This window comes from Candida theae (genome assembly GCF_024610275.1).
Source record: "Candida theae strain CBS 12239 chromosome Unknown scaffold1, whole genome shotgun sequence".
NCBI classification, from domain to species: Eukaryota; Fungi; Ascomycota; class Pichiomycetes; order Serinales; family Debaryomycetaceae; genus Lodderomyces; species Lodderomyces theae.
Genome location: NW_026261439.1, coordinates 120,210 through 131,975, shown reverse-complemented (window position 1 = coordinate 131,975; position 11,766 = coordinate 120,210). Strand labels below are relative to the sequence as shown.

Genomic DNA, 11,766 nt, shown 5'->3' with positions numbered 1-11,766 from the left:
ATTTTGTCATTTTGTGAAAGCGCGACCTTTTTTTTTTTATAGCGGATTCTTTTTGCAGGATCCCCCACCCACACATCTACTTCATCGAATTTGATTTTTTTTTCTTGAAACCATTCTTTTGCTACATACATTGCCATCACACTCAATGGCAATCCCAATTCCGCTTTCAAATGAATAAAAGTAAAGTTAGCCTATTGTCTAAACAACTTTATTCCATTGCCAGTCTGAAGCGATGTAGTCTATTACTTGCGGAGTTATGCAAGTCTGCCTAAACAACAACTGCAAAACTCCGCCTTTTAGGCTAAACTACACAAACCTCGATAGAAAACTTGGCGGGGAAGTGTTTCGAATCTCCTCTAATCAAAGATACGATATTTGCCACAAACCGTGCAAGGTTTCCCCACACTCAACTATCCCTGTTTTGGTATTCATAACCACTTTTTAGTGCGAAAGGGATTCTGGGTTTTGTTCCGTTAGCCGCACCATTCTTGTGAATGCTAAATTGGTTGCGGGCAGAAGGAGACTCGTTATCTTTTTTTCTTTTTTTTTTTTCAGGATCTATGTATTGCTACATTTTGAGCTGAGATTTTGTGGCCTTGTGGTTTCATGGTAATTGCCATGGTCTCTCAGCTTCATACGAAAGAGTGCAAATTTACAAAGAAATCGCAAGCTACAACAAAATTCTATCAATTCAAACTCAACGTACTACAAAAACAAACTATTCTCATCATTACTTCTGTGGATGGGACAAGATGACTTCGATGTTCGACACTTGGTTGGATAACTCGTGCGTCAAAGCATCCTTTTGGCCCTCTCTATCCTCAATGTCAATATACTCCTTGCGGCCACGGATAATCCAATCACAGAAGAAAAGAATAAACACAACACCAAACACAGCTGATGAGTAATTCATGTTGCTTCCAGAAACAGGCATTGTGGAAGGGAAGTTGTAAAAAATCGTGGTGAATATAGTCCAAATAACGAGAGCGATATTACAAATCAATCCAATTCCAAACTTGTTCAACCAGAATGGGCCATGTTGGATCTGGTCTCTCTTGAACATGAGACAAATGGTGGGAACCATGTATGACAATAACAAAAAGATCACGGAACACACAAGGATCGAGTTGAATGCGGTGTCGGAACCCAAGTAGATGCATCCAATAACAGCAACCCAGAAGCACGACATGTAGTGTGCATAGACGGTAGTTCCAGTCTTGTCGTTAACTCTTGACAAATACTTTGAAAATGGCAACCCATTGTCTCTGGCGAAACCCCAACAGATTCTTGCCGACCAGGTGTGACAACCAATCGTGCATCCAAACGAGGTGAGAACCAACAATATACCCAATCCTAAAGCAGCTCCTCTCGATCCTGTTGATTGATGCAAAATCTCCAAGAATGGTAAACCCGTATTTGTGGTCAACACAGCATCCAAATTCTTTATGCAAAAGAATATACCAATACAATACGAGAATGTAGTGATGAACCCAATGATGATCGTGTAGATGAGTGCTTTTGGTATATCAGTAGATGGGTTAAGTGATTCCTCTGCAATGTGTGTGGCCGCATCAAGTCCGTTGAAACTCCAATTGGGGTTGATCAAACCAACAATGAACGCAACCCCTGACGAGCTCCATCCTGTCTGGTTTTGAAATTCAACAAACACAAATTTGGCGCTTTGGAAGTCTCCTTTATGCATAGCCAAAACTGTAACGAGGACAACAATGAAGGAAAGAATCGAAATACCAAGCGTTCCCATGAATATAGCAGGTAATGGACGATCGTAGATATTGAAAACCGACATCACCACATTGAAGATTTGATAAGTCACAAACACTTGCCATTTGTGGACCACAAACTCTGGGCGGAACAAAGCATACATTGCAACTATAGCTATTGAAGTTGTAATCGTGATACTGGCAGTGGTAAAAACCGAACCAGCCCATGAAAGAACCCCAGTTGTATAAGACAATCCTCTTGATAGTCTGCGTGGTGCCAACTTCATTGTCCAGTAGATCTGGCCTGACGCATTTGGATAGGCTGACGCCATTTCAGCCAATGAAATTACTGTACATAATGAAAAGAACGAAACGATAATGATACCATAAACAATCATCATTGGTCCACCAGAAGCAATTCCCGCAATCAAAGATCCACTGATACCAGCCCACGAGTTTGTGATTCCAAAACCAACTCCAATCAATGCAAACGTGCTGAAACTTCTTCTCAATTCTGGTGCGTATCCAGTCTCAGCCAGATACTCCAAGTTAGCCTGTGCTTCTTTCAACAACCGACGAGCATCCTTCTCGTTGGACATGGCAATATCATCTAGGTGTTGTACATGGGTGGGTTGTTGGACTATTCTGTTCGAGGTAATGTGGTGAACCATACCTTCGCCATGGTCGATGCTTCCTCTCTCGGCCAGTGGGCTTCTCTTTTCCATAGAACTGGACGATGTCATTGTAGATATGTGCGTAGTTGGTGAAGAACTAGTATCAAGAGGTCTCAATTGACCGTTGAGTATTCACATCTTTGGGAATCGTGGCGGGAGAGGGGTCTTTATATAGATATCTGGAAGCGAGCTCAACGTCTTTTCGGCGCAATGGGGGATGGTTACATCTGAAGCTGAATCTTATCTTATCTGTTTCTTTTTTTTCGCCTATCTTTAATTTATGCCAAATGCAGACGTTCCTTTGTGATTTAATCTGTTGATATTTCGTGGGATGTAGCAGCTGCTAACAATAAAAAAGACTCTCGACACAAAAGCCGCGACGGAAATTGAAGAAAAAAAAAAATTATCCGTTGACGATATTGTTTGACAAGCTTACCGATTAGGAAATTGATAACGCACTGATTGGATAAAAGGCACCTGCATCATCATGTCCTAGAGACGCATGATGAATAATCTATGCAGCTCCAACATTTAAACAATACCACGACTGAGGGATTTTCTCCTTTCGTCTCTCAGCATCAAACGATACAATAAGATATCAAAAAAGAAAGTACATCCGCAAATGCCGTACCTCAGCAGATGCAAATAACCCTCTCTATAGCTGTAGTCTTACCCGTATTCTACCTGTTGAACAAGATGCGTGAACTTCCAATAGTGTAAGAGTAAACAATCACCAAGATACAATCTTCGACCCCCATTTGCGTTCCACCTAGCTATCTCTATGCATTTTTACACAGACTCCTCGTCGGAATCATCGTCGGAATCATTAAGTAGTCCCGCTTGCATCAATATCTGATCCCAATCGCTGAACAATATGACACAAGTCTCACTTAGTGAAATTACAACCATTCCACTGCCTATTCCAAACCATAGTCCAAAGAGACCATATCCCAAGCTTTTGCTTAGTATTAATGCCAACGGTAATGCAAATGCATAGTATGCGACCAAGTTTATAACACCCCCAATCTTCTGCAAACCCTGTGCTCTCAATATCCCACTATCAACACACGCAACCCCATCAAAGACTTGTAAAACAGCCACTAACGGATCAAGCAAGCTCTCTATCAATCCAATGACATCTTCGTCGTTGGTGAATATCAGCGCCAACTTGTTCTTGAAGGCGAGGAATACCAAACAATTACCACTAGCTACAATAAACGCACCAAACATGGCAACTCTGGTGGCAGTTATTGCCCCGTCCATGTTTTGACCACCAATGAAATGAGCTATACGTGTCGAAGCGGCAATGCTGACGGCAAACGGGACCATGTATGATAAAGATGCGATACTCGATACTGCACTTTGAGCAGCTAAAGGTTTAGTACCAAAATACGATGCAAAAAGAGTCATGATCTCGTATGCCAAGTACTCTGACTCAATCATAACGATCCCCGGTACTGCCAAATGAGCAAACTGGCCCCAATCTTTCACCAATTCGGGAAATTCTGCAAGTCCACACCAGCATTTCTTTCCGTCGATATATCGAACATACAACACAAGCATCAATGACATGAACCAGAAATTTAGCGCCGTGGCAATAGGTGCACCAATATAACCCAACCCATAATTTCTGTTCCATACTAAAAACCACGAGAAACAGATATTGATTGGTGCGCTAATGAACAAGATACCGGTCCCTGCTTCGAAAATACCCTGTGCTTGTAGAAATCTCTTCCCGTTCTCAAACACAATGTAACCTGGAGCACCCACAATCAATATTCGCAAAAACTGCGATGTGAGCTGAACGACGGCGTCATCATCAATGATGAAATGGAGGATGGAAGCACTGAACCACCACAAAACTCCAAAGGGAACAAACAACACCCACGAAAACGCCACGCTTCTTTGTACGTAGATACCCATTAATTCATAATTTCCAGCCCCGTAAGCTTGTGAGCACAATGTATCCAACGCGGTGGCAGTTCCTTCGAAAACCCCAAATGTGATTGTTGACGTCATTGTAGCCAAACTCACAGCCGCCAACTCCTTCGTCCCCAATTTCCCCACAACTATTAAACACACAATTGAGAAAAGATGCTCGAGGATGAATGTAAGGATCAAGGGCAATGCATGACGGATCAAAATCTTGGCTTCAATGACATATGTCGTTTTCAAATTCATGAAATTCTCCAAATCATAGCTCTTTGACGACTTCAAGCTCGCTCGCCTCCTCCCTGATCCATATATATTCTCACCAAATACATGGTCATGATCCAAATCATCTTCATCTTCAGAATTGGCAGCCGACGACATTCGACGGTGGTGTTCCTCAATCAACCACGAATGAAACAGTTCCTGATCTTCAGTCGCTTGTGCACTGCTCAACGAGTCCGGCAACGATCTTGAGGTACTGACACTAGCAGCATCGTCGAAATCCAGCTCTGAGCCAAACTCCGACCCATTTTCAACCAATGATAAGAACGACCGCTGATCTTCTCCTTCTCCGTAGCTGAATAATGGACGTTTGGTGGACGGTGGAACAAATATTCGTCTGCGTCTACTTCCGGTAAGACCGGCCCCGGTATTTGGGTCAGCTAGTCTATTTATGGCCTCAAATAACACCATTCTGATTGGTTTTGAGTGGAGTATTCGGAGTGTGGAAAATATAATTTTTTTATTTTTTATTTTTTATTTTTTTAATTTTTTATTTTTTTTTGCCTTTCTGAAGTTGCGCAATTTTGTACCATCGGTTTTGTTGAAGACAAAGATGGGTGTTGGAAGTGACATAAGAGAGTAGGTAGAAGAGTACAACTTTTACTTCACATCTCAACGCATGGCATTGGGTTATTTACCACAAATACAATCTAAAATATCATCCATATACCACCACCCAATAGTATAAGCAATACAATGGCTGTCAAGACTCCAGCTCCAGCTCTGTCCTTGCCCTGTATTTTCAACTTGTTTTTATTTTCAGTATCCTCTGTGTCGGTTCCTGCAGCGAAATTTGATCTATTCGTTCCTCCTGTTTTAACACTAAGTGGCTCCTCGACAATAAGGGCCAACATCACCTCCAATGCTGACATTTGCTCACCTAGCCCGTACTTATTATCCCAACCGTTTGCAGACCAATCTTCACCACATGTGACTCCATCGCTTCCCCCGGAACACGATTGGGCGGCACCTTTAGCACTAGCTTCCAAAGAAGGTCTGATCTCATTCTCAAATTCTGGTATAAGTTTCATAGTTAACCCAAGACACCGGGAAAACAAACAACGAAACGATCTTTGATCATTGTTACAGTTGCCGCTAGGTTGACATGTTTTCTCCAACATGATTTTGTTCTCAAAGAAGTAGTTGATCGCCGCCTCAACAACCTCGTATGAACGGGTTTTCCATGTCTCATCTCCCGTTACATTGTACAAGTAAGCACACCCGGACATAAATACACCATAAGTATAGGACCATCTCAAATCTGTCACTGAGGTACAATTCTCCTCGACTTCTGCACCGTCGTATATACGCAAATTTCCATTCGTTTCTTCGGTTAAGAAATTAATCGATTCCATCCAGTCCCAAACTCGTTCAGCCGTAGGAACATACGCCGACTCATTTCCTGTGTATCTAGCCAATCTTGCGGCCATGTGGAAAAGACATCCATTTGAGATTGCATTCTTGTAATTGTAACCCGAATTCCAAGTGAAGATTTGCCATCTGAGTCCACCGCCACAATGCGCGGTATCCCATCTTGCATTCATTGTATTGAAAATTGCTTGAGCCATCTCCAACCATGAATGCAGCTGCGGATCAGTAAAGTTTCGTTCTACTGCTTCCATGATCGCCATTCCCCAAACTCCTTGATCATCGTTACCCTCAGTCAAAGACTGATTCGATGGAATATAGTTGTAATTCTCACCTGCTTGATGATACATTCCGTCGTAAATCCATTTTTCCAACGTTTTGTTATCTGAATCGCAGTACGTAAAGTAATCAACAAACCCACCAAAAGCTTCACCTGCATTCCACCAATAGTTGGGAGATGCAAACATACCAACAGTTCCTCCAGGTTTGAAACCTTCATAATAGTTCCACATACCATCAGACACAATCTTTGCAGCCGCACATATGGAATCCTTGTCGTCGATATTCAACTCCACGGAGTACACAAAAGCCGTGCATGTGAGTAGTACAGTTGTGCATATGAGTTTACTTAGTCCAAGCATAGCGTAGTCTGTATAGTCTCGGAGTCTAAGAATTGTTTGATGTATTGATGTTGAGCTAAAGAAGTACTTGTGTGGAGATGAAAAATATGTTCTATATTGTGAAACCTCCTAAACTCTCGTGTAGTAAAGACCTTTTCTAGCAAAAAAAAAAATAATAATAAGAAAAAAAAAAAAGAAGGAAGGAAAGAAAGAAAGAAAAGAAAAGGGATAGCAGAAAGGTTCCGATATTGTCGAGATTGAAGGTGTTTAAGTTGATGATTGTGTGATGAGTACAGCCTCTGTGAATGTGCCTCTTATGGCTAATGTTGTTCAAATTAAAAGGCTGAGCTTTTTTTTTTTTTCTATTTCTTCAGTTTTCCCTCCCCCCTTTTAGTGTTGCATCAGACATTAGTGTATATATATATACAAAGAGAGAGAGAGAGAGTGTGTGTGTGTGTGTGTACAACTTTATATTTTATTTTCTTCTTCTGCGCTTTTGTTTATATTTACATTTTATACTGATTTTGTGTGCATGTGTGTTCTATATATACATACATATATACTGCATACTTTGGAGATCTTTCAATAACTTCTCAGAGAAACCTTTTTCAAAGTTGAACAGAGTCATTCACTATCAAAGGGTCAATCTATTAATCTATCAAATTGTCACATCTTTAACCGATCTACCAATTGTAGAGTTGCAAAAGTTGAGTTAAGCGTGACAAGACAACTCTGTTATTTGCCAAGACCAATGGACCATCATCACTCTCGTCCTCTTCTCTTCCATGACCTTGTGACATATAACAAGCGTCATAAGTAGACTTGTTCTGCCTTTTCTTTCCCAAGCTTAACTCACTGGTTCCGTCTCTATCCAACAATATTCCATTCCAACCGGCCCGAATTGCTCCAACAAAGTCCTTCTCATGACCATCTCCAACGTGCCAACATCCCGATAAAAAATCTCCCGGCGGAGTCAACCCCCTATATCCTCCATCGACTTCACTTCTGTACTCTTTTACTGCAACCGCATCGAAAAACGACTTCTTAGGCTTGCCGACTTCATAATCATAAGACAAATTCACGTTGATGAAAAATTCGATCAACTGAAGACTCCTCAATATCTTTACCGAACGTGAGTCTGAGTTGCTAGACGCAATCATTGTCACTCCACGTTTCCTCAACCCTTCCAAAGTTGGAAGAACGTCGTCATAAACATCATATGCCTCAGAACTGGTGAAATGGTTAACTAACCGGTTACAAATGTCATTGGTTTTAGGATCTTTTCGCGGTAAATCGTACACACGAGTAACGAGCTCTTTCCACCAGGCATCAGAATGCTCGAATTCAGAAACTCCCTTGCCGTAATTGGGGTATTCATCTTGTAACTCCTCAAAAACTTTGGCAAAATCTTTAGCAATCGATTCTGCAGATTTGGAAATACCAAACTCTTGACTTGTAATTTGGTGGTATTGTTCAGGGACAGGAATTTTGGGTTTGTAAATGGTGCCAAACAAATCAAATGAGATAAAGTTTGGTTTGGCAAACTTCTTTTCTGATTCACGGATTATCCTTGTATTTTCAGCATTGAAAGGTTCTGACATAAGGTGTGATCGGGTAGATGCTAGCCTTTTGCATACTCTAAGTGGTTGGAGTTGTAGTCTACTTGGATGTAACATTGCTGTAAAGAAAAGGACGTTTCGTTATGATTCATTCCGATACGCCGTAGCGGACGAGTTCTAGTAAAACCGATATTCATGTAATATATTACGTAATACGAACCCCACTTGAATTTTTGCCGCAACCTTTCCAAACTCAAAGTTTCTCCTTGAACAAATGTGTCACTCATCCACCACTTACCCTCCTATGCCATTTATCGTAGATCAAGCAGTTTTCTTTTGCCAGATGTATAAAAATCAGCCAAAGCTTAATCCGAATTTGCTGTTAATTTCAGTTATTTTTTGAAAAATTTGTTACAAATCGGTGCCAATAAAAATTAGAATGCTAGAAAAAAAAAAGAAGAAAAAAATTGGCGCAGCCAAAGAAGCACCAGTAGAAGCTACATATACGTAGTAGCAATAATAAACAATGCCCTGTTTGTCTGGGAAAAATCTGTTTCAGCCGTTGCGTAGAAAACTGACCAGACGTGCTTACGATAGCTTAAGCGCTACCAAAACACACCCACCCGAGCTCCGTATTCACAATTGCATAGATAAGATTCCAGACTGAAATACAGCAACAATTGTATTTGCTTCATTACATTGCTCAACGCCAAGCTCTATATTCGACTATTTATCCCAAAAGCACTTCCCAGCCCCATTCTTTCATGATGCTACTCCAATGAAATTTGGACTCAATGCCACTCGACTCGGAGCTGTTCATGAAATTGGCGTATTCATTGTTGACAACAGACATCAAGCCATCAAGAGGGTTGTGACGTGAGCTTTGCAGAGTAGTTCCAGCAGTATCTTCACTCTTCTGACTCCTCGAGCTCATTGCCAATTCATCTTTTCTCTTCCAAACCTCCTCAACCACTTCCAAAGCACGGTCAACATTGCCTATCCACATTCTGTCCATCAACACCTTCCATCTAGATTTACACCATTCTCTTTCCTCACCAATTTCTGCCTCGCAAGATGCAACCAAGAGCGGGAAGATGTGAACCACGCTCGTGTTTGATGATTTTGGTATTGACGCCAAAAGAATGAAAATCTTTTCTGCAAGTTCATGTGATGACAAAGAAGGGATTTCGGGTACAGCTTGATGCAAGAAAAGCAACGCTGCATAACGATAAGATTCAGCAGTGGCAATGCAACTCGATAAATCCCAGGACTTGGACCCATTCTCTTCTTCATTCTTGATCATATTTGCATTGACAGTTGATTTCCAATCCAAAAGAAGATGACGCAACTCTGACGCTTGACTGATGATAGTTAGAGAATTTCGTTTTTTCCAATTCTCACTAGCCTTTTTCCTTCGTATTTTGGAAACCAATGCTGCCACTTTACCTATTATACAGAAAAGTGACTGGCCACATCCCAACAACGGATCTATGATTTCAGAGTCATAGTTGAACGCGTCAAATTCTTCGAAAAAAGTGTAAGCCTTGTCGGAATTATCACTGATCTCAGATGGAGATGCTGAGTTGCGAACACCATCTTTTGCCTTGTCATTCAGAGTTATTGAAGTTATGGTGGCCACCAAGTCGACTCCCTTTTCGTCGTAATTTGTATCGGTAGTCATTTGCGCAATGACCAGAAAATAGATCCAATTGTTGAATAATATTTGTATAGGTTTGGGTATGACCAACGAGGATCTTTTGGTTGTACAGTCATGTATCATCTTTTCGTATTCAAATTGGTCAATCAACACCAACTTACTCTTTAGTTGCAAAAACTTGTCCTGGTTGAAAACTGATGATTCACTCAGTGGTAACAGCTGATCACAAAGTGAGTGCTGATGTTCTCTCAACAACGCCAAGATCTTGTTGATCATAGTCTTTGCTCCTTTCAAATGAGCAATACCACTTGATGTCAGTACATCCCAAGACTCACACACTGCCAAGTTCAAGCAAGTAGCCAAGGCGATATCTGCAGGAAAATCAACCTCTCCTCCATTTTCCATCTTTGATAACCCACTCGCGAGTTCCAATATACATCTTTTCATATAATTTTGAGCCCTTGAGCGTAGTTCTTCCGATGACGCAACAATCCCATTTGAGCCAGCCAAATGGAAAAGAGTCATTGCAGCTATCGAGTTGAATAAACAACCATATCTCATGGCTAACGGCACTAACAAATTTCTCCACGGGTTTTCGTGGAACCCGTTTTTAATCGACATGATTCCAGAAGTGTACTCTGAATACAAGTATAGGATCTGCTCCTGCTCTGAAGTTTTTGCCAAGGACTTGTTCAAGTCCCACATAGGAGAAGTGGCTGCCGACAGCTCATGAGCTCTAGCCAAAGTGAGCGGGCTTAATGAACCAACCGAAGGGACATCAATGTCTTCTGGATTCAATGCAAAATTCAAAATAGCTGATATGGAGGGAGAAAGACTCAAGTCGGGAAAGTGTACCTTTTCAGCCGTCGCTGGGTTCATGATGTGTTCCAAAGTAGGAGAAACAATCGATTTTGCACCGGCCTCTATTTCTTCAATCGGAGATTCAAAAGCCGTTGTTGATTCTTGTAGAGTATCGGTATTGCGATTGAGACTCCGCGTATCATCGAAGTGAAACGTATCGCCGTGGGATCGCGATCGCGATTTCGATTGTTGTTGTGGTTGTGGTTGTGGTTGTGATTGAGGTAGAGCAGTTGAAGTGGAAGTTGGTGTCCCCACACTACAAATTCGCACCCTTTGTTGACTGCTGGTCTCCCCAGCAGCAGGATTCAACCCCTTCGAGATCAAATCGCTTTCCTTGGCTATGTCCTGGATACTTTTACCAATCACGGAAATGCTAGCTAGTTGCAAGTGCTTCTCGAGAGCTTTCCCATTGACGGCAGGCTTTGACTCATTGAACAGCTTCCATTTGAAATTCGTTGCATAACCACCACACACTATATTCTTTTTACTGCAATTTAAACACGTTGGTTTTGATTCGTCACATTTGAGTCTCTTCTTCTTGCATGTGGCACAACCGTTCCTCGATTTTGTGCGTGGCTTCGACGAGGAGGCGGCAGACTTTGAATTGGAGGTGATTGTGGATGATTGGCTGTCACCTTGCTCTGTTACCATGGTTGTGCTGGTTCGATATATGTGTGAGGTAATGAGGATAGATTTTGCAAGTAGGGGAAAATCAACGAACCAAAAAGTGGGAGAAATTTCCTAATCAGATTTTTGTAGCTCAAGTCTACCATCAGCTAAGTAAAGAATTGAAACAACGGGGCGGAAACTCCAAAATCGGGCATATAAAATATACAGCCGGGTATCGTTAATTAAAGATCCCACCACCGCTGATAAGGAAGGAGTGAAAAAAATAAACAAAAAAAAGAAAAGAAAAGAAAAGGAGATTAGAGTTTCCATTTTTGTAGATACGGGCATTATTGCCTAATCGGGATATACGATCCGGTATAAAAAGAAAGCCGTATCTGGAAAGTTGCAAGTACATATGGAGCTCAGACTACAGGTCTATATAAATATACATGCAAGTACTTAGCAAGCCAAAGCTCTAACCAG

The 11,766-nt window shown here is 41.4% G+C and overlaps 5 protein-coding genes across 5 annotated transcripts; all 5 read right to left on the bottom strand. All coding sequences in view use genetic code 12, as the record gives it.

Moving 5' to 3' along the window:
* Positions 1–730: 730 nt before the first annotated feature.
* Positions 731–2,464, bottom strand: KGF57_003194 (uncharacterized protein; the record flags this gene model as incomplete). The annotated part of the gene is made up of 1 exon (XM_051752588.1): positions 731–2,464. One exon carries the CDS (start codon positions 2,462–2,464, stop codon positions 731–733), a length of 1,734 nt encoding a protein of 577 aa, XP_051608203.1.
* A 720-nt stretch (positions 2,465–3,184) lies between these two features.
* Positions 3,185–5,020, bottom strand: KGF57_003193 (uncharacterized protein; the record flags this gene model as incomplete). Its single annotated transcript, XM_051752587.1, has 1 exon — positions 3,185–5,020. One exon carries the CDS (start codon positions 5,018–5,020, stop codon positions 3,185–3,187), a length of 1,836 nt encoding a protein of 611 aa, XP_051608202.1.
* Positions 5,021–5,259: 239 nt separating this feature from the next.
* DFG5 (putative mannan endo-1,6-alpha-mannosidase) lies at positions 5,260–6,618 on the bottom strand (the record flags this gene model as incomplete). The annotated part of the gene is made up of 1 exon (XM_051752586.1): positions 5,260–6,618. One exon carries the CDS (start codon positions 6,616–6,618, stop codon positions 5,260–5,262), a length of 1,359 nt encoding a protein of 452 aa, XP_051608201.1.
* A 662-nt stretch (positions 6,619–7,280) lies between these two features.
* KGF57_003191 (uncharacterized protein) lies at positions 7,281–8,198 on the bottom strand (the record flags this gene model as incomplete). The annotated part of the gene is made up of 1 exon (XM_051752585.1): positions 7,281–8,198. The coding sequence occupies one exon, from the start codon at positions 8,196–8,198 to the stop codon at positions 7,281–7,283; it is 918 nt and encodes a 305-aa protein (XP_051608200.1).
* Positions 8,199–8,886: 688 nt separating this feature from the next.
* Positions 8,887–11,325, bottom strand: ZCF9 (Zcf9p; the record flags this gene model as incomplete). Its single annotated transcript, XM_051752584.1, has 1 exon — positions 8,887–11,325. The coding sequence occupies one exon, from the start codon at positions 11,323–11,325 to the stop codon at positions 8,887–8,889; it is 2,439 nt and encodes an 812-aa protein (XP_051608199.1).
* Positions 11,326–11,766: the final 441 nt, after the last annotated feature.